This window comes from Nerophis ophidion, linkage group LG27 (genome assembly GCF_033978795.1).
Source record: "Nerophis ophidion isolate RoL-2023_Sa linkage group LG27, RoL_Noph_v1.0, whole genome shotgun sequence".
NCBI lineage: Eukaryota > Metazoa > Chordata > Actinopteri > Syngnathiformes > Syngnathidae > Nerophis > Nerophis ophidion.
The window spans coordinates 31,661,027-31,679,517 of record NC_084637.1 but is presented as its reverse complement, the minus strand read 5'-3'; the positions used below and the strand labels follow the sequence as shown (position 1 = coordinate 31,679,517).

Sequence of the window (18,491 nt, the reverse complement as noted above, 5' to 3'; positions counted from 1 at the left end):
ACTGGCGTGCACAAGCGATCCCTCAGAAAGCTGGCGTGCACATCACTTGTGCACGCCAGCTTTCCGAGACGCTTATTTTGTTAGCGCAGGCAGCATGAAGCAGGGCTTTTATTGTGAAGATAGGAAATGTGCAGTCGGCCTTTAGAGTTTTGACGGAAGGGACGGCGCGAAAGTCTATTGAAATAAAAAGTGTTTTTCGCCTTCCTCTCGGTCATTTTTTCATAATAATGAACTGGCAGCAGCCAGCGTCATCTCACAAGACCCTCGGGTGCCATGAATGTCAATCAAGCAAGCTACGGAATTTGCCGCCAATGTTTTTCTTGTAAAGTGTATGGAAGCTGGATGAATTAGATGCCAAAAACCAACCACTTTCATGTGGTATTGTACAGAAAGAACAACTTTTTTTCTCCTCCATTTGAAAATGTGGGCGTTATCATCATTACTGTCTGATTCCAATCAATGCAAGTCATCAGAATCAGGTAATACACCAACTTATATTCTTGTCTTTGTGAAAGAAAGACATCTATATGTGTTACACATGCTTGTATTATCATTAAACACATTTAACTTGTTTACAAAAATGTCTCTTTCATAAATAAATAAATATAAATGATATATATATAAATGAGGTAGATCCCCTCGAGTTGGTCAATTGAAAAGTAGCTCGCCTGCAGAAAAAGTGTGGGCACCCCTGGTCTACACAATCCGTAGAACGACTATCAGACATAATAAATGTCACACAAACGTGTTGATATTGACCCAGAAGCTGGGTTGAGGCATGTTATTATGAAAATATGACCGAGAGGAAGGCGAGAAACACTTTTTATTTCAACAGACTTTCGCGCCGTCCCTTCCGTCAAAACTCTAAAGGCCGACTGCACATTTCCTATCTTCACAATAAAAGCCCTGCATCAAGCTGCCTGCGCTAACAAAATAAGAGTCTCGGAAAGCTGGCGTGCACAAGTGATGTGCACGCCAGCTTTCTGAGGGATCGCTTGTGCACGCCAGTTTTCCAAGACTCTGTATTTAGTTAGCGCAGGCAGCATGAAGCAGGGCTTTTATTGTGAAGATAGGAAATGTGCAGTCGGCCTTTAGAGTTTTGACGGAAGGTACGGCGCGAGAGTCTGTTGAAATAAAAAGTGTTTCTCGCCTTCCTCTCGGTCATATTTTCATAATAATGATCTTGCAGCAGCCAGCGTCATCTCACAAGACCCTCCGGTACCGTGAATGTCATTTAAGTGACGTCTTGGTGAAGATTGATGATCACTCATTTTTAGGTCTATTTTTTTTAAAAGCCTGGCTGGAGATCGACTGACACACCCCCCGCGGTCGACTAGTAGCTCGCGATCGACGTAATGGGCACCCCTGGTGTAAATCATTGTAGAAGAATGCACAAGGGTTGTCCTCATACAACTACTGATATGATTAGTACTGGGCGATACTGATATTTACAGTGGGGCAAACAACTATTTAGTCAGCCAGCGATTGTGCAAGTTCTCCTACTTAAAATGATGACAGAGGTCTGTCATTTTCATCATAGGTACACTTCAACTGTGAGAGACAGAATTTGAAAAAAAAATTCAGGAATTCACATTGTACGAATTTTAAAGAATTTATTTGTAAATTGAGGTGGAAAATAAGTATTTGGTCAACCAAAGCTCTCACTGATGGAAGGAGGTTTTGGCTCAAAATCTCATGATACATGGCCCCATTCATTCTTTCCTTAACACGGATCAATCGTCCTGTCCCCTCAGCAGAAAAACAGCCCCAAAGCATGATGTTTCCACCCCCATGCTTCACAGTAGGTGTGGTGTTCTTGGGATGCAACTCAGTATTCTTCTTCCTCCAAACACAACGAGTTGGGTTTATACCAAAAATTTTCTATTTTGGTTTCATCTGACCACATGACATTCTCCCAATCCTCTGCTGTATCATCCATGTATCCATTTTGGTATAAACTCAACTGGTCGTGTTGTAATTGACTTCCGTAAAATGCAAGAAAATACCAACTTGTGCTTATTGGAAGACATTTGGATGTTTGCACGAGTAATCACGTTCTAGAACTGCTTGCATCAGAGATTTTAAATGCAAGTCAATATAATAAAAACATGTTTCTAATAATTATTTCATCCATCCATTCTTTCATTCTCTAAATAATCCTACTCATCCCATCATATGAAATATAACTTACTTTACCAATTATTAGTTATTTTTATTGTGATTACTTATGGAGTATATTGCGGATAAATGAAGAACAGGAAGTGAACAAAAGTTTAAGCAACTATTATGTAAAAGAAAAGGTGTATGGTTAAATAAGCTCTGCTTCTTCCTACTCCTTTTCGAACATGTTGAAAAGAGAAACTGGAAATTGTGATGTATCATGTTGTATGCTTGCATGTTCCAAATAAACCCAAACTCATTTCGGGAGAACATCCGCACCGTAACACAACAGAACACATACCCCGAACCCCTTGCAGCACTAACTCTTCCGGGACGCTACCACAAAACCCCACCCCCTTACCCCGCCCACTTTAACCACACCCCCCTCCTCTCATCTCCTGAATTCGGATGTCTCAAGGTTGGCAAGTATGAGACCCGCTATGGAAGCGCTAAAAACTACCAATACAACAAAGTCTTCAGGGAGAAACCTGTCAAAGTGGAGCCATGTAAATAAGACCGCCCACAAAACGGCACATTCTGAAAAGACGGCCAAAAAGCGGTTTGAAAACGGTCTGTAAAACATAATCCGTGCAACGTTTTGACCGAAGAACTACCATTACATGTTATGTAGACCACAAGGAAGGGTTTTAAATCTTAATATAACCCTTTTGTAAGAAAATAGACCCAGTCATTGTCAGTGCGTCTTATAATCATAAAAATATAATACTTAACTAATCCAACAATCCATTTACTAATAAACCGCATGATGTATTGATGAATTGATGCATTTTATATTCAGATTTTCACGGAAACGTCCATTGTTCAATCAGCGTAGGAGACAACTGCATTCCTTATTTAGTTTATGAATATATGAATACGCATCATATTGTCCAGATGATAATTATTGTCTTTTGTCCCTGCACAGATGGACAGAAGAGGAAAAAGTCGCTGAGGAGGAAGCTGGATTCTTTATCCAAAGAGAAGAGTAAAGACAAAGGTAAGCCAAGGTCTTTAACCTTCGTCTTGTGTTGGGGTCGGCACCGACCCGTTTTAGTTTTTAAATGCATAAAAAACACCACATACATTTATTTTTTTGCATCAAAGCTTTTTGACTTTGTCAGGAACCTCTTTGTCAACAAAAATAAAACATTTTAATTTTTTTCACTAAATTATAAAATGCTCTGGTAGAAATTAGGCCCTTGGTGTTGTTAGGGTCGGTTTCGACCCAGTTATAAAAATAAGATGATAAAGCAATGATAAGAGCCAAAACTGAACACACTGACAGCCAGCTCCTCTCCCAGTCATGTGAGCTTTAGTGGATTCTCATTTTACCTTGTTATCCTGTACAAAAACAAACAAAAGACGGACACTAAAAGTGTCACTTTTTGCCACTCTAATTTTGTTTTTTTATTAGTTTTGGAACTAGTAATCTATTTCTCTTGGTTTCATTTGCTTGATTGGTTGTTTGTTTGATGTTGGATTTCTGTTGCTGGAAAAAATACTTTTTAGCCTTTTTCTTGAAGTAAATATATATGGGTCGAAATTGACCCGTAACACCATAGACGTTACAATAGTTTAAATTATTAAAATGAAAAAATAAATAAAACACATTTATTTAAGAGATGTGTTCTAATACCCCTTAGTAATAGTTAGGTAACATAACAACCTTTTTTTATTCATATGATTCTCTTGAGGTTTGTTTTACCATTTTTAAAAATTGAAATCGAGGGGTATACTGACAAAAAAAGGCCCAATGGCCCAAACCAAAAATATTAAAACCAATATTTTCAAGGATAAGGAAGCCTAACCAAGAGATGAGAAACAAATTGTATGATAGATAATTGTTTTTAGTGTATTTTACAGCTGATTTAAGACATGGGTCAAAACCGACCCGTTAACATAAGAGATGGTAACAGAAAGCTAACACAAGAGGAAGGTTAAACAAGTACTTAGCAGGGTTGCTCCCTCCCTTTAGTCCCCCGTGCTGCTACAAGTCCGTCCCTACAATGCAGGTGAAGAGAGGCTATAAAAATAAAGTATCTGTTTACAGTTTGTGTTTACGTTAGTGGGGCGGCTCAGCATTGTTGGCTGCAGAACATGCGGGCGTTTTTAGAGAGATTGGAGTCTCTTCTTATCCAACTTGTGAGTCTGGGCTCTGATCTCAGTAAAGGCACATTGAAATTCAAGAACGCGTGCACAGATGCACTTAGCGGGCCGTGCTGAAGATGTCGGGCGTCTTAGCAGGAGGGTGTCAGGTTGTTAGCAGGAGCTGACATTGTGCAATGCAAGGCGGCAACAACCCTTCATTTATCAATGACAGGGGCGAAGCAGAACGGTATGTTTAGGGTAAATTTAAAGAACAACTCCGGGGTTAAAGAGAAGAACGTGTTGCGATCCGCTCTTTGGCTCCTCCACATATTATTGTTTATTGTTCCATTTTTATTTTCACTCTCCATCTGATCCTATTATTTCCTGTTTAAGTCGGTCACCGGGGTAGCTTATCAGTTTCACCTGTTTCTCACGGCCATGCACACCTCAATCAATCAATGTTTATTTATATAGCCCCAAATCACAAATGTCTCAAAGGACTGCACAGATCATTACGACTACAACATCCTCGGAAGAACCCACAAAAGGGCAAGGAAAACTCACACCCAGTGGGCAGGGAGAATTCACATCCAGTGGGACGCCAGTGACAATGCTGACTATGAGAAACCTTGGAGAGGACCTCAGATGTGGGCAACCCCCCCCCCCCCCTCTAGGGGACCGAAAGCAATGGATGTCGAGCGGGTCTAACATGATACTGTGAAAGTTCAATCCATAGTGGCTCCAACACAGCCGCGAGAGTTCAGTTCAAAGCGGATCCAAGACAGCAGCGAGAGTCCCGTCCACAGGAAACCATCTCAAGCGGAGGCGGATCAGCAGCGTAGAGATGTCCCCAACCGATACACAGGCGAGCGGTCCATCCTGGGTTTCGACTCTGGACAGCCAGTACTTCATCCATGGTCATCGGACCGGACCCCCTCCACAAGGGAGGAGGGGACATAGGAGAAAGAAAAGAAGCGGCAGATCAACTGGTCTAAAAAAGGAGGTCTATTTAAACGCTAGAGTATACAGATGAGTTTTAAGGTGAGACTTAAATGCTTCTACTGAGGTAGCATCTCGAACTGTTACCGGGAGGGCATTCCAGAGTACTGGAGCCCGAACGGAAAACGCTCTATAGCCCGCAGACTTTTTTTGGGCTCTAGGAATCACTAATAAGCCGGAGTCTTTTGAAGGCAGATTTCTTGCCGGGACATATGGTACAATACAATCGGCAAGATAGGCTGGAGCTAGACCGTGTAGTATTTTATACGTAAGTAGTAAAACCTTAAAGTCACATCTTAAGTGCACAGGAAGCCAGTGCAGGCGTAATGTGATCAAACTTTTTGTTATTTAAATAAATCTGTTTCTTACCATTCCTGTGTTCAATTTCGACGCATCCTCGAGGGAATCGAACCCGGCACCACGATGCCTAACAGGCGTAACAGTTGGATCCCGGACTGAACAACAAAAGATGCAGGCTTATATAAAGGCAGGTGATTAGTGAGGACAGGTGTGCAGGGCCGTGAGAAACAGGTGAAAACTGATAAGCTACCATGGTTGACCGACTTAAACAGGAAAATAAGTGAAAATAAAAATGGAACAATACACAATAATATGTGGAGGAGCCAAAAAGCGGATCTCAACAGAACGCTTCATAAATTTACCGCATGCCTTTGGTAAGTGCCGGAGTGAGAAGGGGTTTTAAAATAATTAGCGCCCCGGCGGCAATTCAAGGAAATACGGTAACCCGTTTTGGTCAATGCCCAGTCGTGCGTAAATGTGTTTCTGTGTAGTATTTCTCCAGCAATGGTCATGTGGGGACATCAAAGACGGTATTTTCAATCAATCAATCAATCAATGTTTACTTATATAGCCCTAAATCACTAGTGTCTCAAAGGGCTGCACAAACCACCACGACATCCTCGGTAGGCCCACATAAGGGCAAGGAAAACTCACACCCAGTGGGACGTCGGTGACAATGATGACTATGAGAACCTTGGAGAGGAGGAAAGCAATGGATGTCGAGCGGGTCTAACATGATACTGTGAAAGTTCAATCCATAATGGATCCGACACAGTCGCGAGAGTCCAGTCCAAAGCGGATCCAACACAGCAGCGAGAGTCCCGTTCAAAGCGGAGCCAGCAGGAAACCATCCCAAGCGGAGGCGGATCAGCAGCGCAGAGATGTCCCCAGCCGATACACAGGCAAGCAGTACATGGCCACCGGATCGGACCCCCTCCACAAGGGAGAGTGGGACATAGAAGAAAAAGAAAAGAAACGGCAGATCAACTGGTCTAAAAAGGAGGTCTATTTAAAGGCTAGAGTATACAAATGAGTTTTAAGGTGAGACTTAAATGCTTCTACTGAGGTGGCATCTCGAACTGTTACCGGGAGGGTATTCCAGAGTACTGGAGCCCGAACGGAAAACGCTCTATAGCCCGCAGACTTTTTTTGGGCTTTGGGAATCACTAACAAGCCAGACTCCTTTGAAGGCAGATTTCTTGCCGGGACATATGGTACAATACAATCGGCAAGATAGGATGGAGCTAGACCGTGTAGTATTTTATACGTAAGTAGTAAAACCTTAAAGTCACATCTTAAGTGCACAGGAAGCCAGTGCAGGTGAGCCAATATAGGTATATATGTATGTATATATGTATATAAAGGTATATACAGTACAGGCGTAATGTGATCAAACTTTCTTGTTCTTGTCAAAAGTCTAGCAGCCGCATTTTGTACCAACTGTAATCTTTTAATGCTAGACATGGGGAGACCCGAAAATAATACGTTACAGTAGTCGAGGCGAGACGTAACAAACGCTTGGATAATGATCTCAGCGTCTGTAGTGGACAGAATGGAGCGAATTTTAGCGATATTACGGAGATGAAAGAAGGCCGTTTTAGTAACGCTTTTAATGTGTGACTCAAAGGAGAGAGTTGGGTCGAAGATAATACCCAGATTCTTTACCGTGTCGCCTTGTTTAATTGTTTGGTTGTCAAATGTTAAAGTTGTATTATTAAATAGAGTTCGGTGTCTAGCAGGACCGATAATCAGCATTTCCGTTTTTTTGGCGTTGAGTTGCAAAAAGTTAGCGGACATCCATTGTTTAATTTCAGTAAGACACGCCTCCAGCTGACTACAATCCGGCGTGTTGGTCAGCTTTAGGGGCATGTAGAGTTGGGTGTCATCAGCATAACAGTGAAAGCTAACACCGTATTTGCGTATGATGTCACCTAGCGGCAGCATGTAGATGCTGAAGAGTGCAGGGCCAAGGACCGAACCCTGGGGAACTCCACATGTTACCTTAACGTAGTCCGAGGTCACATTGTTATGGGAGACACACTGCATCCTATCAGTAAGATAAGAGTTAAACCAAGACAGGGCTAAGTCTGACATACCAGTACGTGTTTTGATACGATCTAATAAAATATTATGATAGAAGTCGGACATCACTGAAGGCTTAAGTGGGAAACGCACAGCCCGCCACTGATGACGCTGACTACAAATACACAAAGTCGAAAGAATAAAACTCACCGTGATCCTCCCTCAACATGTCCAACGGAGCAAAAAACAATAACTTTTTTTTTTTTTGATTTGTGTACGGCATGCAGGGAAAATTCTGGGAGTTCTGACTCATCGTGCATGGTGTTTTTTTTTAACAATTGGCAAAGTTCACAAGAAAAGACCGAGCCTGACTCATTCTCATTCATTCTCTCTCAAGTCTTGGCACGCTTGCCAGGGAAGACGTCGCGCATGAGACCGGCCTGGTTTGATGGACGTGGTCCTGGCACAGGTGGATGGTGCGGCCCAGAAGGGGGCTTTTGTGCATACGTGCAGAGCTGCATGTTGTGTTCACCCAGATGTGCGGGATGCTGAGAGTTTGTGGAGGAAATCTGCTCCGCAGCCGGGTCCGTGGTCATGTTGAACCACGGGCCTTTCAGTTGTGGTTTTGGGCTGCAGTTCTCTGTCTTTCCTTACACGTCTTCAAAAGTCATAAAGATGACAAAATACAGTTGCATAACTTGATTGAGGTTGGGGGCCAATAAAGGTGGTCAAAGGCACCACAGTTAGTGGTCAGTATGTTGTCGTTTTCCGACCCAATTGACTTTTCTGTGATGTCTTTACAGTCACAGAACATCTGTGCTTGAACTGGTGTAAGATTTTGCGAGTAGCATGTAAAAAAAGATTGGTCCGAGATAGGGCTGGGCGATATAGATAGATAGATAGTACTTTATTTATTCCGTCAGGAGAGTTCCTTCAGGAAAATTACAATTTTCAGCACAATCCCATTCAAGATCAGACAAACATTACAGGGAGACAGAACAGGATCGCTGACACATCGCTGTATATATCGATATACACAATACATTGCGGGTTTGTCTCTGTGCGATATGGAAAATGACTACATCGTAATATTCGAGTATACGTTCTCACGCAGTTGCTTTTAGCTGCAGGCTCTTCTCACTCGTTCCTGTCTCTGCTTCTCACAGACAAGCAGGCGCACAAACTTACACAAGTCACGTCATACGTCACATACGTATACGCCCTCTTCCAGCAGAGAGGTAGCAGACTGGGTAACGTTAGCTGTGATGCTAACGTAGCCGTACGAGTGTCAATACGAGAGAAAGAAGCTGCGAATCTGGTAACAAATGAAGGAAGACTTAAAGTCCTACTGAAATTAGATGTTCTTATTTAAACGGGGATAGCAGGTCCATTCTATGTGTCATACTTGATCATTTCGCGATATTGCCATATTTTTGCTGAAAGGATTTAGTAGAGAACATCCACGATAAAGTTCGCAACTTTTGGTTGCTACTAAAAAAAGCCTTGCCTTTACCGGAAGTAGCGGACGTCACATCTGAACATTGTTTATAATCATAGCCTCCAGCAGCAAGATCGATTCGGGCCGAGAACGCGACAATTTCCCCATTAATTTGAGCGAGGATGAAAGATTTGAGGATGAGGAAAGTTAGAGTGAAGAACTAAAGAAAAAAAAAAAGCGACGGCTTCGGGCGGCGGCAGTGAGAGCTTTTCAGATGTAATTATCAGGCGGGCCGGTTCTACAATGGGAATGAAACTGGACACACTGGTGACGGTGGCAGAGAAGAGGACTGTTGACAAACTACTGAGCATCCTGGATGATGCCAGTCACCCTCTGCATAGTGTTATCAGTAGCCAGAGGAGCCTGTTCAGTTCTAGACTGCTTCATCCCAAGTGCAGGACTAATAGACTCAAAAACTCCTTTGTCCCACACACCATTAGACTGTACAACTCCTCTCTGGGACGGGGGGCGGGGGGTACTAGGATGACAGGGGATGCAAAACAATAACAGTGCAATACGTTTTCATAACATGGTCACTACTGCCTACTTTGTCTTGTTATATTCTTATTTTACTGTTATATTTGTATTCCCATTGTTGCTTTTTAGTTTTTATTCTTATTGTAATATTTCTCTATTTAGTTTCCATTTAAACCCCCATTATTTACTTTTTACTTTTATTTAAATTGATCTGAACTCTGTACACTGCTGCTGGAATTTAAATTTTCCTGAAGGAATCAATAAAGTACTATCTATCTATCTATTACACATTTACTAGGATAATTCTGGAAAATCCCTTATCTGCTTATTGTGTTAATAGTATTTTAGTGAGATTATAAAGTCATACCTCAAAGTCGGATGGCTGCGGTGAACGCCAGTGTCTCCGATATAAGCCGAGGAGCCAAGATCACAGCTGCCTTTTTGACAGCTACAGGAGGAGGTCCCATAATCCACTGAAGTCTCTGGTAAGAGCCAATTTATAATCAGAATTTTCCCATCCAAAAACTTGCTGGTTGACGTAGAGAAACATGTTCGCTTGACCGCTCTGTGTTAAAGCTTCACAACAAACAAAGAAACACCGGCTGTGTTTCGGTGCTAAAGGCAGCTGCAATCCACCAACGGCATTCTTCTTTGACGTCTCCATTATTTGAACAAATTGCAAAAGATTCAGCAACACAGATGTCCAAATTACTGTGTAATTATGCGATGAAAAAAGACGACTTTTATCCGTAAGTGGTGCTGGGCTAATATGTCCGCTACAACCCGAGACGTCACAAACACAAAAATGTCATCATTCCACGACATTTTCAACAAGAAACTCAGCGGGAAACTTAAAATTATAATTTAGTAAACTAACCCGGCCGTATTGGCATGTGTTGCAATGTTAATATTTCATCATTAATATATAAGCTATCAGACTGCGTGGTCGGTAGTAGTGGCTTTCAGTAGGCCTTTAATTCCCAATAAAACAGCAGGGGGTCCATCGTCTGGCGGTGGTTCGGCTTCAAGCGGGAAGATGTCGAACAGACAACCGTAATTTGTCAAGTGTGGGGCAAAAGCGTTGCTATAAATAAAATAGCACTACTGCTAATATGTAGCATCATTTGAAAAGTCACTCGCTAGATCAGGGGTCGGGAACCTTTTTGGCTGAGAGAGCCATGAAAGCCAAATATTTCAATATGTATTTCCGTAAGAGCCACATAATATTTTTTTAACACCGAACACAACTAAGCGCGTGCATTTTTAAGTAAGACCAACATTTCTAGAGTATAATAGGTCTCTTAATCTTTGTAATAACATTGTTATTCTGAAGCTAACTGTGGTGGGGGTGTGGCCTGTGGGCCTGCAGCAAGCTTGGGTGTCCCAGGACCGGCCTCGAAATCAGCGACAGGTGCGTAGATGGCCCACCTGGGCCTTGTTATCTAATCACCTGTCGCTCTGTTATGAGCAGCAGCCAGGAGGAGAGACGGGGGTCGGGGCTGGAGCCAGAGCGCATGCGAGAACGAAAAATACAATTGTTGGAAAGCAACTGAGAGACTTATTGAAAAATAAAACAATGTAACCCTGAAAAGTGCTCTCATGTCGGTGCTTGGTGGTCTGAAGAACCCCCAGGAGGGCAAGCCGCACACTAACCAATAATAAATAAATGACTACTTACCATTAACGCAACTTCGTGAACATAAAAAAGCATGAGAATGTTTTATATTTTGAACGTTATTTTTAACACTGTGATTACAAGTGGAATTATTCATTATTTATCGTGTTAAGGAATGTCAGCTCAGATTTATCCGAGAGCCAGATGCAGTCATCAAAAGACCCACATCTGGCTCTAGAGCCATAGGTTCCCTACCCCTGCTCTAGAGAATGAAGAGAATTGATAAACGTCCATGAGTTACCTACCACATAGTGAAGGACGAATACTATTTGACTTCCTATTATGCAGCTCATTTTTATTTGACACTTAATAACTGTTTAATAAATACTTTTTTTTGCTGTGATTTCCCTCTCTGCATGAAAAGTAGCATATATTAATGCAGCATGAAGAAGAATGTTTGAATGTAGACACATAGAATCATCATACTGCTGTCATTATATGTGTCAAGGCAAAATATCCCAATATTAGGGGTGGGCAAATTAATGCGTTAATTACGAGTTAATTCATCAATCTATTAACGCCGACAATTATTTTATCGCACATTTGCTTGTGTTGTTTACATGCTTTTATTTTGTTAACGCCTTTTCTTAACAAGATGGCGTCGCCCGGCGTGGAGGGGCTCTTGGTACAGATGGAACATTTGGCAAAAATACCGGACAATTCTGCAAATTTCCTGGCTGGCTTACAGCGTGGTCACTCCGGGATCACTTCCGACCGCCAGACAATTCTGGATGTGGATAGATCGGGCCGTTTTGGACTGAATGAGGCGTGCTTGCTAGACCGGCTAGCTAGCATGGGAATACTTTGCCGGCTACATCCAGCGGCCTGTGAAGCAGCGGAGTATATGTGTTGTCTGTCTATTTATGAATAATGCAGACCAGGAGTGTTGGCTGACTTCTTAACGTTTGCTTTCAGAGCGTGCATATCACAACATACAAGATGCCGTCATGGCGACACAACCTATACCGGGCTACCGCGCATGCTCCTCACTCCTGTTGCATGCTGGGTAGGGTAGTTCTTTTTTTCCCTGGCTCATAACATCCCAATATAGTACCATGAATATGATGCGTTCATTTAATCAAAGCACCAAGCAAACAATCGGAAAATTCCCATCATATCAATTCCTAGATATGGTCATAATTATTTTAAGTGCACTACGCAGAATAAACACAACATTATTAATATTGCTACTACGGATAATTTGATCAAAAATTCCCTAAAACAGCCCACTACCTATAATATAGGTTTTTCAAACATAAGATACCTGATAAAAAAAATGTTTCTGCTGTTACCTCAGAAATTGCCTGTTCAGATGTTATGATTGTGGCTCAGAGATTTGTATGTAGATTATATTTATTTTCCATAACAAACAGGATAACTTAAATACCCTGGCAGTGGCAATAAGCTTAAATGTTTGTATTTACATTTTTTGAGTTGATTTTCATAAAATATGCTATTTAACTGCTACTGTTTAACAAGGACTGATTTAAATTGTGTTTGCACAACAAATGTTTTGGCGCTTTTGTTCATGTGGGAGAATATTCCAATAAAGGTGCACAACACACTACTTTTGAATTCATTATTGGGCTTTGCGTATACCAGGGGTGCCCATTACGTCGATGGCGAGCTACCAGTCGACCGCGGGGGGTGTGTCAGTCGATCTCGAGCCAGGCTTTTAAAAAAAATAGACCTAAAAATGAGTGATCATCAATCTTCACCAAGACGTCACTTAAATGACATTCACGGTACCGGAGGGTCTTGTGAGATGACGCTGGCTGCTGCAAGATCATTATTATGAAAATATGGCCGAGAGGAAGGCGAGAAACACTTTTTATTTCAACAGACTCTCGCGCCGTACCTCCCGTCAAAACTCTAAAGGCCGACTGCACATTTCCTATCTTCACAATAAAAGCCCTGCTTCATGCTGCCTGCGCTAACTAAATACAGAGTCTGGGAAAACTGGCGTGCACAAGCGATCCCTCAGAAAGCTGGCGTGCACATCACTTGTGCACGCCAGCTTTCCGAGACTCTTATTTTGTTAGCGCAGGCCGCATGAAGCAGGGCTTTTATTGTGAAGATAGGAAATGTGCAGTCGGCCTTTAGAGTTTTGACGGAAGGGACGGCGCGAAAGTCTGTTGAAATAAAAAGTGTTTCTCGCCTTCCTCTCTGTCATTTTTTCATAATAATGAACTGGCAGCATCCAGCGTCATCTCACAAGACCCTCGGGTGCCGTGAATGTCAATCAAGCAAGCTACGGAATTTGCCGCCAATGGTTTTCTTGTAAAGTGTATGGAAGCTGGATGAATTAGATGCCAAAAACCAACCACTTTCATGTGGTATTGTACAGAAAGGACAACTTTTTTTCTCCTCCGTTTGAAAATGTGGGCGTTATCATCATTACTGTCTGATTCCAATCAATGCAAGTCATCAGAATCAGGTAATACACCAACTTATATTCTTGTCTTCGTGAAAGAAAGACATCTATATGTGTTACACATGCTTGTATTATCATTAAACACATTTAACTTATTTTTGTAAACGTCTCTTTCATAAATAAATAAATATAAATGATATATATAAATGAGGTAGATCCCCTCGAGTTGGTCAATTGAAAAGTAGCTCGCCTGCAGAAAAAGTGTGGGCACCCCTGGCGTATACAATGCGGTTAATCGCGATTAATCAGAGAAATAGTGCGATTAACTTCGATTAACATTTTTAATCGTTGCCCAGCCCTACCCAATATATATCGTATATCGCGATATGGCCTAAACATATCGCGATATTAAAAAAAGGCAATATCGCCGAGCCCTAGTCCGAGCCTTTTTCTCTCTGCTGCTAAAGCATTGTGGGATTTTTGTCGTGCAGCTTCGTCATCTACCTTCACGGCTCCTTCTTTTTGTGTCTCCCAGAAGGCGTCCCTCAAGCCTTCAGTATACCCCTCTCGCAGGTCATCGGCAACGACAGGACGCACAGGCAGCGCCAGGACGGCTTCCGCCAGGATCCGCCGCAGCGAGAGGAGCACAAGGACTCGTCCGACCTCGTCTCCTCCATTCTGCAGGTCAATAATAAGCACCAGCATCTCGTTTTGAAATCCGCAGACTCCGGTCATTAAACATACTAACTATTGCGTCGCCAACAGTTTGCCACGAAGCGGCCGTCTAATAAGGAGCTCTCCAGCAGCAACTCCTCATTGAGCTCCACATCGGAGACAGCCAATGAGTCCACGTCGCCCAACACACCTGAGGCTGCACCGCGAGTGCACAGACGGGTGAGCGAGTCGGGTGTGTTTTATGTCCGTTTAGATCTGGGGTATCCAAACTTTTCCACTGAGGGCCACACACTGAAAATTGAAAGCAAGCGTGGGCCATTTTGATATGTTATTATTTCTAAAAACAATATATGTGTAAAAATATACATTCAGGCCTCCACTCAGGTTTGATCCCAGGGACCCCAAAGGATTTTGGTCAAAAAAAAAAATTTAAAATGTGTCATTATTTTGTATTATTGTTATTCAAGGTTTAAATCTCTAGATCAACATTAGGTCTATCTGTCAATATAACGTTTTTAAAGATTTAAGTTGTATGCCCTTTTCGTCAAAGAAAACCCTGTTTTGTTATGGGGAAAAAAAACACAAAATATGCAAATATGGGACGGCGTGGCGCAGTGGGAGAGTGCCCGTGCGCAACCCGAGGGTCACTGGTTCAAATCCCACCTAGAACCAACCTCGTCACGTCCGTTGTGTCCTGAGCAAGACACTTCACCCTTGCTCCTGATGGGTGCTGGTTGACACCTTGCATGGCAGCTCCCTCCATCAGTGTGTGAATGTGTGTGTGAATGGGTAAATGTGGAAGTAGTGTCAAAGCGCTTTGAGTACCTTGAAGGTAGAAAAGCGCTATACAAGTACAACCCATTTATCATTTATTTATTAATAGTTTCCCCCAATAGAATTTGAAAGTGGAATATTTGAGATTATAGAATAATTGGAGCCTTAAAAATGTCAACACATAGCACCATTGATTTCAATTTGTTATTCTTTTTTAGCAATGACACAAAAAAAAAAAAAAAATCGCACTAAAATTATTGGGGATCCAAAAGGGTCCTACTCATTAAAAATAAACTTTTTCTTTCTTTACTGTTTACTTTAAACACAATTGTCTTGAGATCCACTTCAGATCCATCTGTCAATTATAACTTTTATTGTTGTTTATGTTTTTTGATTGTTCTTCTTAAGCCTTTCTTTAGAAAAAAAAAATAACTTTGTTTTTTTATATGGCAAATACAAAATATGCTACATTTTCCCCCAAAAATATCTCAAAGTGGAATATTTAATGTGACATTGATTTTGATTAATTATTTTTTTTTTTTAAGAAAATATCAGCCTGCATGGCAGCTTTGTGTTAGTAGAGTAAACATTGCAACATTTTCTTGTCACATTTCACCTGTTTGCTCTTTTATACCACTTTTTCTGTGTTTTTATTTTTTTTATTTATTTATTTATTTATGTATTTTTTTTTTTTTTAACATATTTTTTAGAATGTGCTTAGGGCCACAAAAAAAATTACCCGCAGGGCGCAAATGGCCCCTGGGCCGCACTTTGGACACCCCTGTTGCAAGGTCTCAGTCATTCAAGTGTTTAAAATAAGTCATCATTTTCTTTCCATCACCTAAATATCTATTGATCCATTTCAAATCTGTTGCCATAGTTTTTTATTTTTTGAATGGGTTTTATACCTCTTTTTTTTTTTTTATAAATCAAGAAAACCCGTTTTAATTTGGCAAAAACACAAAATATGCAATATTTTCCCCAAAATATTTTTCAAAATGTAATATTTGATGTCAAGTAATTAGAAAATTAAATAGGTGAATAATTCATAACAAAACTGCTTCTGATTGAATATTTTTGAAAGAGTCAGACTTAGTGTAAGGGTAGACACAAATTTTGGTTCAGGATGTACCTCGGTTTAGAGGTCACGGTTCGGTTAATTTTCGGTACAGTAAGGAAACAACAAAATATATATTTTTGGGTTATTTATTTACCAAATTTGTAAACAATGGCTTCATCATTTTAACATTGGGAACACTATAATAATTATGCCCACGTTAATCAACATTAAACTGCCTCAAATTTTTGCTCAGATTAAATAAAATGACAAAACTTTTCTTCTACATATAAAAAGTGCAACATTAAACAGTTTCAAGTCAACTCACCATTAATTTATCACAGAATTTGGGAAGCCTGTAGTTGATTTTTATTATGTAAAAGTTATATTTTTATCAAAATGTGATAGCAGGGACCCTGCCATTCAAAACTTGTCTGTCTGTAAAACACATACACACCGCAAAATGAGCTAATGTTACGCTGAAAGCTAATTAGCCTTCACCTCAAGCCAGAACTGCGAGCGAGTTGAGCTGCAGTTTAAGTTTCTAGAAGGTCAGCGGGCTTATAGTGATGTTAGTAGTAGTTGACTGGGAGGTGTTTATTATCAATTGGGGAGAGTACGCTGCCTTATGCTCATCTGAAGCATTTACTACATGCGCTCTGAATACGCACTGCTGATTGGCTGTTACCGCTCTGAATACGCACTGCTGTTACCGCTATATATGTAACCAATCAGATGGTTGTGTGGGTGGGACAATGCTGGGTGCTGAGACAGAGGCAGAAGAAGCAAAGCAGCTTGTTAAGACTTTAGCTTAGAAACTCGTTCGGTACACCGTACCGAACCAAAACCGTACCGAAATGGTTCAATCCAAATACACGTACCGTTACAACCCTAGTCAGACTAAAAGGTTTCAGCGATCCAAAGAGCCAAACTCAGAAAATCATTAAACATAAGTCGTATAGTAATACATATTATTTTTACTTTAAACGCATAAATCTCAGGATCCACTTCTGATCTGTTGATTATAATTTTTTTATTATTTCTTTTGGCTGGTGAACTGGGGTGTGGGACTAGCTAGCAAGCAAAGTCTTAGCTGTAGTTTGTAGGCCATTTACAGTAGGGCTGCTACTGACTAGGCTAGTCAGCTCAATACGGCTAACGCTAGCGGCATCTGAAGTTACGGAGTTGCTCTAACTGTCGGACCCAACCCTCTAGCAGAGACAACCTCTCCATGAAAGGGTGCAAAAAGAACACAAAGGTATCGTTGGGTTTTTCCTTCACCAAGTCGATTTATTAGTCTTCGGAGTGAGGGTTTCAGACCAGGGCTAGCTTAGCTCCACTAGCTTAGCAGCTAGCCAGCAGTAAAACAAAGACAGCAAGTGCTTTGTAGACTCGGTAAGACTACAAAATGTGTTGAAGAAGGCTGTAAAATATTTAGAAGCACACAAAATAGAATGCTAAGTATTAGCTTTGATGACAAGGAACACTGCCAAACCAACACCAGCGTGGACTTTGTCGGATAAAACTGTTTTTACTAAAGAAAAATGACAAAATATCGAACCGTTGATAATTTTATTGTATTCTTTCGAAAAGAAAAGGTTGAAAAAACGAGGATTTTAGTATCTAATGCAATTTCGGGAATAACGCGATCAGTTTTTACGAACCACCTCGAACTTTGAGTGCATTGGAATCAATATTGGGCCACACTTTGGACAACCCTGGTTTAGCTCAACCTTCTCGGATATTAAATGCTTGTTTCGGCTTCAGGGTGGGATGTCAGTGGATTCAATCACTGACCTGGACGACAACCAGTCTCGCCTGCTGGAGGCGCTGCAGCTCTCCCTGCCTGCCGAGACACCAAATAAGAAGGAGAAACAAAGGGACAAACGCTTGAGCCTCAACCCGATATACCGGCAGGTGCCCCGTGTGGTCGACAGTTGCTGCCAACACATTGAGAAATACGGTAGGCCGTTGTTTAATAGACCGAAGCTTCATTTCCGCAGTAACCTTAATTAATTAAGCTTCAATTATAATGACGGCTTTTTTTTGTTTCCCCTTTTTAACCCTCAGGTTTGCAGACTGTCGGAATTTTCAGAGTTGGAAGCTCCAAGAAGAGAGTTCGGCAGGTTAGTGTTGCTTCATGCATGATATATTTTGTTTCTACTAGCTTGAGAAGCTACAGTTACCCCAACTTACAAGCTCAATTGGTCCCATGACAGTGTTCAGAACTAAAATCAGTCATTTTCTTATATTTGTTTTACAAACCCCGTTTCCATATGAGTTGGGAAATTGTGTTAGATGTAAATATAAAACAGAATACAACAATTTGCAAATCATTTTCAACCCATATTCAGTTGAATATGCTAGAAAGACAACATATTTGATGTTCAAA

At 41.2% G+C, this 18,491-nt stretch overlaps 1 protein-coding gene and 1 long non-coding RNA gene across 3 annotated transcripts in view; one reads left to right on the top strand and one right to left on the bottom strand.

Moving 5' to 3' along the window:
• The window catches only part of LOC133544230 (uncharacterized), a 119,979-nt gene that overhangs the window by 58,856 nt on the left and 42,632 nt on the right, over positions 1-18,491 (bottom strand). The window lies entirely within an intron of this gene.
• The window catches only part of LOC133544229 (rho GTPase-activating protein 6-like), a 124,781-nt gene that overhangs the window by 82,336 nt on the left and 23,954 nt on the right, over positions 1-18,491 (top strand). For both annotated transcript variants that reach the window (XM_061889375.1, XM_061889374.1), the window contains exons 3-7: positions 3,086-3,157; positions 14,129-14,277; positions 14,359-14,487; positions 17,867-18,062; positions 18,170-18,225. In XM_061889375.1, coding sequence (XP_061745359.1) covers positions 3,086-3,157; positions 14,129-14,277; positions 14,359-14,487; positions 17,867-18,062; positions 18,170-18,225 — 602 coding nt within the window. The remainder of the gene's footprint in view (positions 1-3,085; positions 3,158-14,128; positions 14,278-14,358; positions 14,488-17,866; positions 18,063-18,169; positions 18,226-18,491) is intronic.